The sequence below is a fragment of the Passer montanus genome, unplaced genomic scaffold (assembly GCF_014805655.1).
Source record: "Passer montanus isolate IOZ18808 unplaced genomic scaffold, ASM1480565v1 scaffold1, whole genome shotgun sequence".
Taxonomy (NCBI): domain Eukaryota; kingdom Metazoa; phylum Chordata; class Aves; order Passeriformes; family Passeridae; genus Passer; species Passer montanus.
Genome location: NW_024356504.1, coordinates 23,921,126 through 23,933,459, shown reverse-complemented (window position 1 = coordinate 23,933,459; position 12,334 = coordinate 23,921,126). Strand labels below are relative to the sequence as shown.

The 12,334-nt window shown below is 40.2% G+C and overlaps 1 protein-coding gene across 4 annotated transcripts in view; it reads left to right on the top strand.

The window, feature by feature from the left end:
* LRP1B (LDL receptor related protein 1B) overlaps positions 1-12,334 on the top strand; it is a 626,536-nt gene that overhangs the window by 320,155 nt on the left and 294,047 nt on the right. For all 4 annotated transcript variants that reach the window (XM_039700520.1, XM_039700493.1, XM_039700511.1 and 1 more), the window contains 2 exons: positions 10,437-10,556; positions 12,198-12,326. In XM_039700520.1, coding sequence (XP_039556454.1) covers positions 10,437-10,556; positions 12,198-12,326 — 249 coding nt within the window. The remainder of the gene's footprint in view (positions 1-10,436; positions 10,557-12,197; positions 12,327-12,334) is intronic.

Below are 12,334 nucleotides of genomic sequence, written 5' to 3'. Positions count from 1 at the left end.
CCAAGGGCTAAGGGCTCATTAGCTGGCCAAAATATAAGAAGTGCAGCAAGGGAAGATGGCTCATGGGGAAATGCAGCAAATGTTGCCATGGTTTGCAGTGGTGCTGCTGATCATGTTTGCAGCTGCTGCTCCAAGTTTGGTGCTTCCAGAAAAGTTGTTGCTGAGCAATCCCAGCTGGATGCCAGGTGAGATGACATCAAATCATCAAAGATGGAATTGTGAGTGTTCTCCCAAACACCGGGACAGCAGGTTTGAGTCACAGTGATTTCCTCAGCATTGGGATTTGATGGATCCCATTGCCTGGCTCTCTGGACATCTCCATTTGTGTACCCTGACACACGTGTGTGAGATGGTGACACAGATATTTACTGGGAAAAATGGGTGAGAAATGCTCAGGAAAACACTGCCAGCACTACCTTGAGAACTGGCAATTGTGAGTGGTTCCAGGCAGCAGCAGCAATATACACCTTAAAGTAGAATTTGTCATGAAGTGTTCACTTCCAATGGGACAAACACGCTCCAAAAGTCAACTTGAATCCCACCCTGCTTGCTGCAGGGAGAAATTTAAATATTCAGCCTCTTTAGGTGACTGAACATCTGCTTGTGAGGGAAAGTATCATTTATTGTAGCCCATGCCAGAGTCCAGGAGTGCATATGTCTGTCTCCTTGGGATAAAAACAGTCAACAAGTGAATAAGGATTTTATTTCTCCAGTATAATTTTTCCTTGCTACCAGTTTTTAATTTTGCTTATAACTTAAAAGTTCTTTCTTTTAGCCTTCACTGGGTTTAGTTTGCACATAAACAATATTCACTTACTGAATTTCATGTTTGGTTCCCTGGAACCTGCTGCTATTTTTGTAATTGATTCCAAGTCCTTGGCTGAGTTTCCAGGAAGGCTCTGCCTCATGAGCCTGAGGTTTCTGCTTGGCAATTTTTTGAGGATTTTATCTGTCAAGTGTAGTTGTGTTCACGAAGAGAACCAATTTCTGAGGTACTACTTCCATGAAGAGGCATGAAATTGGGCGTTGGGAAAAGCTATTATAGGTGTCTTTTGTGATTTCAGAATGATTTAATTATGTTTTTCCACATAACTACAAACCGAGCAAAGTAAATAAAGTCGCCAGCTTTTTTTTTTCCCTTTTCCTTCACCTCCTTCCCCATCAAGTATCAGTAAAAGAAAATTAATAATTTTTTGGCCTCTCTGCAATGTTTTAAAAGTTCCACACCCTTCCCAGCTCCATTATATCTATAGCACTAGATGAAGGCAACACAACAAGGAGAGTCTAAACTTGTTATTTATCTCTAAATATTGTTGCTCCAGAAGAGGACTGAGACATCTTGGTGTGCCACATGAAGGGAACAGGGCATTGCCGGGCTGGGGTGTATTCAGGCACATTAGAGATTTTCAGCTGATCTTTGTGGGCCATTGGACTGGGCCATGCCCAGAAATCCACATATGAAAACACACTGTTGGTTTTGGGTGAGCTGATGCTCACGAGTGAGTGAGAGGCTCCTGTGAGGGACTGTTTTAAGAGAGACACTGAGCATTGGTGATGCTGTGCTGTGAGCTGGCTTTCCATAAATAAAGCTGGAGAACATGTATAAAACCACAGGAAGCCACACTTTTTCCACTTGGAAGTCCTTGTCATCCAGTGACCAGATGAGTGGGTGGAATTGTGTGCCTGGGTGTATTGTATTTGCTGGGGCCTCTGTGACAGGGAGGAATGATGCATCGGACTCCATATTCTCAGAAGGCTAATTTATTACTTTATTATACTATATTATGTTAAAGAATACTATACTAAACTATATTAAAGAATACAGAAAGAATACTTACAGATTGCTAAAAAGATAATAATGAAAACTCGTGACTCTCTCCAGAGTCCCAACACAGCTTGGCACTCTTTGGTCAAAGAGTGAAAACAACCCACAGCAGAATCCAATGAAACAGTCACCTGTGGGTAAATAATCTCCAAACACCTTCCACATGAGAAAACACAAGAGAAGCAAATGAGATAATACTTGTTTTCCTGTTCTCTGAGGCTTCTAAGCTTCCCAGGAGAAAAATCCTGGGTGAAGGGATTTTTTTCAGAGAATGTGAATACTACATAGGTGAGGGGACAACCCAGGAGAGACAATCAGGGACAGTCTCCCCAAAATTACTTAGATTTCCAGAGCTCCCCCTGAGAGGCTTCCTGACATCCTTTACTGCCAAAAGCTCTTCCTGAGCATTTTTCCCAACAGAGCCTGCTATCCTCCTGCCAGCAAATTGCTGCTTGGTGTCCAAGCATTCCTCAGGCACTGAACTGCTATTTACTTACAAGGCTGAGAAATTATGAACTAATTCTGGAAATGAATTTCATACAACTAAGTCCAGACTACTACAATGCCCAGGTGATCTGCTCCTGCTGACTTCTGGAGGTCTCTGTAGTTTGTCTATTCTGCCATTCACACACTTTATCACTCCCTGCTTTCATCTTTGGCCTTTTAACATGTGCAGTACTGTCAGGCTTCATATCTCATTAGACACCCTTAAAGATTATTATCTGTACCTCAATAATTCTTCAATACCATGAAGATTTGTATATTAAATGGCATTGAATATGCCTAAAAATATGAATGGGTTTATATGAACTTAAATAAATGTGTATTCTTCTCATAGCTATTCTTTTAAATTTATATCTTGTATCCAGGTTAAAAAAACAGTTAAATTACTCTCTTCAGCCATGAAATCATTTACCCAGTTTGTTTTTTCCCATGTGAACTTTTCTTTAGCTTATGCTTGTGTATGGCAGCCAAGGTATAACTAAAACAGCAAAAGGTCAGGATAATGAGCCATTTCCATGGTTGAAGCCAATATTTCTCTACATGCCCCCTACCTGCTGATCTCATCTTTTAAAGTGTTGTGTGATGCTATGGTTGAAGAGCACCACATAAAACAAATTGTTTTGAAGCTGAGCCAAATATTGTAGGTCAGGATTTAGGCAGGCAGAAATTTCAATAGTACATCCTTGAAAAATACATTTATCCATGAACTGGGTAGGGAAAGACTGTTCAGTATCATTTTTAAAGTAGTTATACTTTGAAAAGAACTGCCGAATGTTATGGAAACATATTATTTAATGTGGGGATTTTTTGTTTGTTTGTTGGTTTGTTTTTTTTTCCTGCAACATTCCTTCTTCTCTCTGACTTTGATATGTTGGAAATGACTGCAGGGGAAAAAAAATAGGGGAAAAAAAATCTGTCTTTTGTAAGTAATATCTTGTTACTCAGAAGCTGCCTGAACTTACTCAGCAAGACATGCCCATTTTCACTGAACAATAATCACAGTGAGACATTTCTGGTTGTGTGCAGACTGACAGGCAGATTAAACAAGATATGTAATTTTCCTGTAATCATAAAACAGACAAACACGCTGTAATGTCTATTTAAAATAACAAATTAAGCTGTTCAGCGACTGATTGCCAACACATAGACAGTGATGTGGGGAAAGATACAATAGAGGGCTGAGATACATCAGGTAGAATTGTGAAGCACAATCCACCATGCTTGACTTGAGCTGCTCTTTTCCAAGGAAAACTTCCTGCATCACTTGTTGCTGCAGGCCAAGGTTCTCCTGCTGATGGGGCTGAGCTCTGACACAGTATATTAAGGTCATTTTTACAGATAAATTATAACTAACATGACAAAATGAGGTGCTCAGCCTTTATGTGACAGCATTGTCCTCACAGCAGTTTTTTAGGAGAGGGCAACCACGACTGCTCAGGTGCTTCCTGAGCCTCAGGGGTGTTCAGACATCACAGCCCATCATCCTTTCCTCCAGAGGATGCACCAGTTGCTGCTTCATGTGTTCTCAGGTTGAATCAATACTGCTGGGAAAAAGGCTCACTTGCATGATGATGATAGCAATGAAAAAGGGTGGAAATACAGCAATCTGTTGATACATTTTATCCAGGAAATATTTTGTGGAAAATTTAGAAGCAGCCTGGTACCCAGGACAAAGCACCATCCTCAAGCATCATTTCTCTCCCTATGTCTTAAAAATATTATTGTAACACTCCAGCCTTAGGAAGAGATTCTGCCCTCAGGAGTGTGAGCACATGGAATTACCTATCAGCAGTCCTAACTTAGACATGCCAGCAGTGTGAAGGAAAAGGCTTGTGGTTATACCCAGGACTTAGCATTTGCTTTGGCTTGCTGTCAGAGCTCAGGATGCAGAGTTTTAACTCGTCATTCTGGGGCCTGATTGCCCTGTCTGTGAATTGTACAGAAATCCTGTGCTGCCTGATGGATCCTGGGGCAGGGCAGCTGGGGCTGGCTACAGACTTGAGCTGTAAATGGCTGAGTCTTTAACATTCCCAGTTTATTTTTCTGAATGGGTGGGGTTATTCTATTTTGGTTTGGGTGTTTTTTTGTTTTTTTTTCCCTAGGAGCTAATAAACCCCAACATTTTAAAATTTGACTCCTTGTGCTTCTCTGCTGAATTTGACAGAGGTCACCCACAGCAGGGCTGTAAGGTCATGATCTCTGATTTCCATGTCTCTTTTTCTGTGCTGCATGTCCCATAACAGAGTTATGGGCTGAGGTGTTTGACAAAGTTCATTACAGTTCTGTCTTTTTTGTTTTTATGGTAAGATATTAAAAACTAATAACATGACCAGCAAATGTAAGATAAAAGCATGCTGCATTATTTCAGTTCAGTAGTTGAATTCTATCAATCAAGCCACCCTTTTCTGCCAGAGAAGCAATCCATGGAGCTTTATATTGTCTCTCTAGCATCAACAATAACAAACAAACAAAAACTTACAGCAGATTACAACAAAGTCTAATTTATGAAAGGGTTGTTCTTCAAAAACTCAAAACATAAGCCAGAAAAGAAAAACAAGGCTTATGGCATATGTGTGATAAGAATAGTCTAGACATCAGTGTATGAATATTGAATCACAAAAACTGAATAAAACAGAGAGATAAAATCAAGTAAATTTATGAAACACAAAGATGCCAAAAAGAACTTGAATATTTAAGAGGAAAAAAAAAAAGAAAAAAAAGAGAATGCAGAGAGTTCAATTTGAAAAATGGTAGCGTAACAAGATCCTGTAAGTTTTCCTTTTAGTATATTTCAGATACAAGGGAAAAAAAAACAAATACACAACAACAACAACAACAAGAAAGAAAAAAAAAATAAAAAAAAAAATATTTATCTTAGTTCCATCATGGAAACTTGTGTTTTAGCATCAGGATAATGTTGCTTGAGGAACACAGTGAAAGAGCCTCCCGGGTCACATAAATGGTTTCTGATCTTTCAGGGCCCTTTCCATATGCTAGTTTTCCTTGGTCTATCATGATCCATGTCAAAAGCAAACACTTCTTTTCTGTCCCTGCTCTTCCTGCTCAAAGAGGAGTTCCAGAACCTGATTATGGTAATAGCTAAGAACCTTCTCATTTTCAGCCAGAATTTATTAATGGGCAATTTATACTCATTTGTACTTCTGCCAATAGCCCTTTAGTTTAAATTGTCTCTTTCCCTGCTGTTGATCCTCTGATATATTCATAGACAGCAGTCCTAATTCCTCTTCATTTTCATCCCCTGGCACCAATCAAGATGAAAATTTACAGTCTCCCCATCAGATTGCAGCTCTCCATTCCCCTGCTAATCCCTCAGGCTGTGATTCTGCTTAAAGCTGAGTTTATTCTCCTCTTATCCATCGGGGTGTGCACAGCTGCCAGCAGGATGCCTCCTGCAAGGGAAGCACTCAGGAGCATCCTGGGCCTTGACATCAACACTTCTCTTTGGGAAACATTCCCCCAATGCTCTCAGTGATGCATTTCCCATTTTCCCAGGCAGCATTGCACTGGTAGCTCCTGGTCACTCTCTGATGAACTATGTGACAAAGATCCTTTGTTGTTTCAAATTGGGAAGTCCTGAACTGACAACAGAAGCTCTGCTTTTATCCCTCTGGTGTATTGTCTGGCACTTTCAACATATAAACTTCAGCCAGTTTCCTTTATATGTACCAGCTCCGTATTTTTGATGTTTTTCAACGTTGCATAGTCAGTAAATTTTAATTAACAGAGTACTGAAAAGTTGTCAGTACTCTCCAGTATATATTGTCATTACAAAAAGAGCAGAACAGGATTTATATATTACAGAAGTACATAGGAAACATAATTGGGAACCCATTGCAGCTAAAAGGCTTTATTATCATGCAGGAGGTTCAGAAATAATGACAGATAAATATATTTTTCTCTGTGTGTGCCTCAAGTGGTCATACGGTCATACAGAATCACAGTAAGGTTTGGGTTGGGAGAGACCTTACAGTTGCTTCCCACACCACCCTGCCAAGGTCTGGGACACCTTCCACCTGATGAGGCTGCTCAACCTGGCCTTGGTTGTTTTCCCAAAGACAAAGCCAACAGGTGTAGGCACACACTTTGTGGTGTGGTCTGTGCCCAGCCTCATCCCCAGTGGGCACAGCTGTGAGCAGCAGGTGAGCAGCACTGAGCAATGAGCCCTGGAGTGCCCAGGGGCACTGACCAACCACAAAGGGAGCAGAGGGCACACAGGGGCAGTGCATGAACATGAGGGGTATAAAAGGTTGGGCTAAAGAACAAGAAGAGCAGATGCTTGAAGCTTTCTGATGAGTTGTGGTGTTACTCTGTATGGGTGGAAGCCTTCTGGAATTGTCTGGTGGTACTCTATGTATTGTGGCTGTCTCAACTGTGCAAACAGGAGCATTGGTAAATTTGGGTTTTTGGGGGTTTTTTTTTTTTTTTTTTTTTTTTTTTTTGTTTTGTTTTGTTTTGTTTTTTTTGACAGTCCCCAATAGCCACCAAATAAATAAATTCACTATTAAGAAGCTGTAAGCTGAGTTTCTTTTCCCCTTTGTAGAAACAGCCAAAACATCTGAGCATCAGAACCTGATGTGAACCCTTTGTGAACCTCGTGTCAGCTCAGGAGGAGCTGACAAAAAGGATAGTCAGATCAATTGCTTAAATCTTTCATTAAAAAGCCATTCAGGAGAAGTTAGTTCCTTATATCATTCATCTTGAATGAACTGTGATAAGCAGTGTGTTTCATTGAACACAGAAGGAGTAAATGAAGGCAGGATTTTATTATGGCGAATTCCTGTGGGAGCAGTTTGTCCGGGAAGCTTACAGCTCCTCTGAGTCATTGTCAAAGGTGTATCACTTTAGGGGAGATGAGATCAGCAGCATCTTTGCCTGACTGACTGCTCTCCTGTGGGACCAGCTGCCTGGGAGTTAGAGCAGCGTGAAAGTCAGGAAGCACAAGATTGGCATGGGTGTCTTTGAGAAAGCAGGGTGGCTTTTGTGGCAGACCTGGACCACAACTTCAGAGAGTTCATGGAGATGTAGGGAAGTAAAAAATGCTGCCCTTCATGTCTGCCGTGGAAGAAAGAAAACACTGAACACAATGACCTAAATCAGAGTTGGATGAATTGTCACTGCTCCCTGGGTTTGGGGAAAGTAGATCATCCTAAAGAAACCGCTGCTTCTGCTACCCCGTATTTCTGCAAATCTCACGGCTTGCTCTGCAGCTCCTTGTCTTGAACTGTGGCTCTGCCAGATAGCTGTAAAGCTCTCTCCTGTTTTTTCCTTCAGTGCAACTCCTTCCTTTAAATCTTGCAGCAGAAATACCAGGCTTTGACAAATGCAGAGGTTTCTGTAGCTGTGATGAAAGTGGAAAGCTCAGTGATGCTCATTCTTCACTGCCTGTGTACTTTGTAAACCAGTTCTAGCTGAGAAAGGGAGATCAAAGTGGGTGCAGAATTTTAGAAAAGACAAGAAATGACAGTCCCTGGCTTTTATCTCTTTAAATGTCCTAGCTGGAGCATTAAAAATATCAGTGTTCTGCTTCATGATTTTTCTTTGCCTCCTCACTTCCCAAGAAACCTGTTACAAATCTAACCAAGCCTTAAATGTATACACTGTCTTCCATAGCTTGTCCTTCAATATTTCAAACATTGCCAGAGGCAGTCAAACTCTGTTTTCTTCCAAAGGTTTTCAGGATCACTATTGCAGCTATTACAAACCAGCTAGTAAAGTAGAAAATACATTTGCTGTTTTAGTGTTTAATGTTTTATTTATTAAAGGCATCAGGTAGAGGCATTAATAACGTGCCCTAACTCTTGGTCAGTCCTGAAGGGCTCAGGCAGTTGGGCTAAATGATCATTGTAAGTCCCTTTCAAATGAAATATTCCTTCCTAATCTATTCTATTTTGTTATATTTTATCTATTCTTACCCTCAATTGTTATTGTATTTTTTGCTTTTTCACTTACACATTCCCCTGGCAGGGTTAGCAGTTCAGCAACAGCAAAAATTTCTAAGGCCAAAAAATGTCTGTCACAATAAAAAACCAAAATGTATTTGAAATGATCTGGTGTATAATTTAGGGGAGGAGGGGAAAAAATGTCAGTCTGAAGTCAGAAAGAAGTGGCAGCTAACAGTGGTTCTTTAATGGTTTTGTGAGGAAAATGCAATCCTTTTGCTGGTAAAAATCACTCACATGATATTGCAATAACTTAAAATCAATGATATACAACAGTTTTTGGTGGGGAAAAAAGGGCAGAAAGACTTTTTTTGTTGTTGGTTGTTTTTGTTTTAATTTTCCCCAAACGGACTTCACTTCCCAATTTATTGTCAGTTCTTCAGCTATCCTGGCCGTGTGCAGGTCTGTTCTGGTTAAAGCTGCTGTCTGTCTGCACCCATTAAGGAAAGAGGGCAAACAAACCAAGTCCTGTTTGTGAGTCAAGCACTTCTCATCCAGCAGGAGCTCCTGGCTGTGCAGCATCAGACAAATATTGGGGGAAGAAAATTATGGGTGGTAAAGGATGGTTGATCCATTTTTGCTCAGAAAGTGAGGTGTATGTGTTGATTTTGCTCAGATAGATATTTAAATCAACAGCTCTGCATCTCAGCATGCAGACCCATTTTAGGGAATTTTGGGGAAGTTCTCTGGTTTATCCTCTATGTGGGACTTGTTCTTTGAAAAGTGTAGCAGATTTAAGGACTGGACTAGGGACAGAAAAACAACAAAACCATCTACGGCCACAAAATATATTATCTTGCTATGCACAGGGGCCCAAAAGTTAGAGAAATATACCAGAAACCAGTGGGAAAATGGGCAGATTTAGACAGTGTGTGGTTTATCGACCTCTGGGCAGTGCGTAGATTGTGTGGCACAGGGTTCTAGGGAATGCTCTGAGAAAATTGTGTGAAACCACTTTCTTTTTAGGATAGTTTCATTAGAGTAAGTAGTAACTTTGTGTGCCAGCCACATCCACTTTTCTCCCAAAATTTCAGCTTTATTTTGACAGCGGCAGTCGCTCCGGAGTGGATGCTCCAGGGCTCAGATGCTGATAGAGACTCTTCTTCATATTCATGTTCATTCTACTCCCAAGTAGGACTCGATGAATAATGATCAGATGGATTAAAACTGTTCACATATTAGGATACAGATTTCTCTTTTTCCTTAGGTCATACCCAGTTACTTAAAGCCAGCCCTGTAGCAGAAATTTCTCTGTCCGTTTGCAGGTTATTTTCTGACTCATCTGCATAGTTTTGAAAAATATCCTCAGAGCATCTCCTTAAGCTGGGTTTCTCAATTTTTATTTTTTTTTTCCTGGAGGGAAAAAGTGTTGTTCATTAAAATAGTAGGGGTTTTTTTGATCAGCAAAATTCTTGAAACACAGAACGCAGCTTGAGGCTGGGAAGAGTTGGAGTGGCTTTTGTTTGGTTTGGTGCTGTTTCATTCTGGAAAACATTGCAGTCTGTATTTCTACATGATTTCTACAGTTTGTTTGCATCATGCCTTGTGCTGATGGTGTGTGTTTAAGCAGATTCTATGAAGGATGTCTGCAGTAATGACATCTATAATCTCCACAGGTTTATCCAGCATACATGTCCAATGTTAAATTATTGAGTTAGAATGTATCCCCATTGTTTGGTGTGAAGGTTTTGTGTGCATCATTAAATCAAAACAAGCTTAAAAAAGTTACAAAATCAATTGGTATGAAGAATAATAAAGACATAGATGTTGAAACATTTCTCATAATCTGTTTTTTATAACTTACCATTTCAGGATTGTTTTTGTTTTGGTTTGTTTTTTTCCCAACTGTTGTGACTAAGATGCAAAAAACGGATGTTTAGGCAGAAAAACAGTACACCTCAATTATAAACTTGTGATGAACTCTTGATAGAAATAAAATGTTGATTTCTAATGTTTTACTTGCTGACATGCAGTTTTCGTAACAAGCTCTTTACAGGGTGTGTGTGAGATATATTTCCAGCTAATTTAAATGGTGGTGGTGCTTCGTTCCTGAGCCGTGCACTTAAATATATTTCAGTGTTTCTAAAATTTTATATTTAGGAATAACACAAATATTTAGTAACATCTTGCTGTGTTACCATTCCCAGAGCTGCTCCCCAAGTGCCAGCAGATGAGTTGCCAGCACAGATGTGCCATCACCAGGAACGGCACCCGCTGTTACTGCAGGGATGGCTACGAAACCAGCAGTGATGGGAGAAGCTGCACAGGTAAACGAGAAATTCAGTGTGACATCAACACCCAGGTGTCTCCATGGTTCCCTGCTGGCTCTCAGGGGCAGGGAGCTGGTGAGCAATCAGAACAGCAATGTTGCTTCCTCATCCTTCTTCAAAGGCTTTGGTCAGGGAGCAGCATGGGCTTCTGGGGCAGGGAATGAGTGCCCCTAAAATGAAAGTCAGGACCTCCCTCCTGACTCTCTGATGCTCCTGTGCCCCAGCAGCAGCTCCCCTGAAGTCACTGAAGGATCAATATGTTGGGGTTTTTCATGAATAGGATGGGGCTGTTGGGATGTGTTCTTTGAGCTTTGTTGTAGTATCAGCCTCATTACATGGTTGAGACAATGGGAAAAGATAACAGCTCACATACTGCCAGCAGCCAAAGTTTGTTTGTTTGTTTGTTTTGTTACAGAGTATTTTAAAAGCTTTCCAGCCAATAGCATATTGCTAAAGCTTACAGACAATTGTTCTAGCCAATCACTAAAAGTACAACTCTACCTGCTTCAAACAATGTTTGCTTTAAGCATCATCTAACCTTTATTTCCCACAGCTCAGCTGGACTGGAGCAGTTCTGGAGCTACAGCTCAGTTGTGTGAGCTGCTCTCTCTCCACACCTCCCCACCAGGAGAGCCTCTAAAACTTGCAGTGTTTCACCTCATGGCCTCCTAGTCACACCTAGATTAGAATTTGACAAACAAACCCTCCCAAGGTCATGCACCCTAGCTGGGAATGTTATCTTGGAGTAATTAATTGTAGATTGAAACTGTAGACTTAAATTGTAGACTGTTCTCTTCCATTTTTGAAATATATGACTTCTTCATTCTCTATCCAGGTGTTTGTTTCTTGATTTTTTTTTTTTCTCCATTAATAATCATATTGGAGTTCTATGACCCTATGGATGTTCTCACTACCAATCACTTCTCTCTGCAACTAAAAGTACTGAGCCAGATTCTTCATAAATATAATTTATTATAAGTTCTTTCTCTCTATGGTTGTCATGTTTTGTGATTAAAAATATATCTCAGGAAATAATTTAAACAGCAGGTTTTTTAGAATGTCAATTTATTACTTAAACCCTCAGCCACTGTTAAATAGCATATCTTGATTTTATGGTATTATTTTTATACACCCTAGTTGAGGAAAACAGTCATTGTATTTATTAGAGGAGTATATAGTTTTTGATGGTGGATGGTGGTTTAATGGAGATGTGGTGACAGCTCATTTAAGGAACTGTAAGACATTGCCAGCATAAATGGCTTGAGAAGGGTAATCAATTACTTCCTCTCCTGAAATGTTGCTCCATTCATCAACCCTGATAACTAGTGATCTCTATTGCTAACAAGGACCCAAATGTCTCCCTAACATGATGCAGGCATTGGAGACTACTTGAAATAATGAAGGTTTTATCTTTCAAAATTAAGAGCTATTGAACTTGAAAATCCTGCCCTTCTTTCTGGCTACTTGAGTGATTTCAACAGCCAACATCCCTGATAAACTCACGGTTTGAGAAAGGAAAAACATCAGGCCTCCCACCAAAATGATTCATGACTTAAAAATCTCTCTTAGAATTGTCAATTTTTATTGAATTTCTTTGTTTCCTGATCCCTAAACTAGATCTTGTTAATGTCCCTTTAGATGTGAATGAATGTGACACGTATGGAAGCTGCAGCCAGACGTGTGTAAATACTGATGGATCCTACACTTGCAGCTGTGTGGAGGGTTATGTGCTTCAGCCTGATAACAAGTCCTGCAAGGCCAAAAATAGTAAGTTT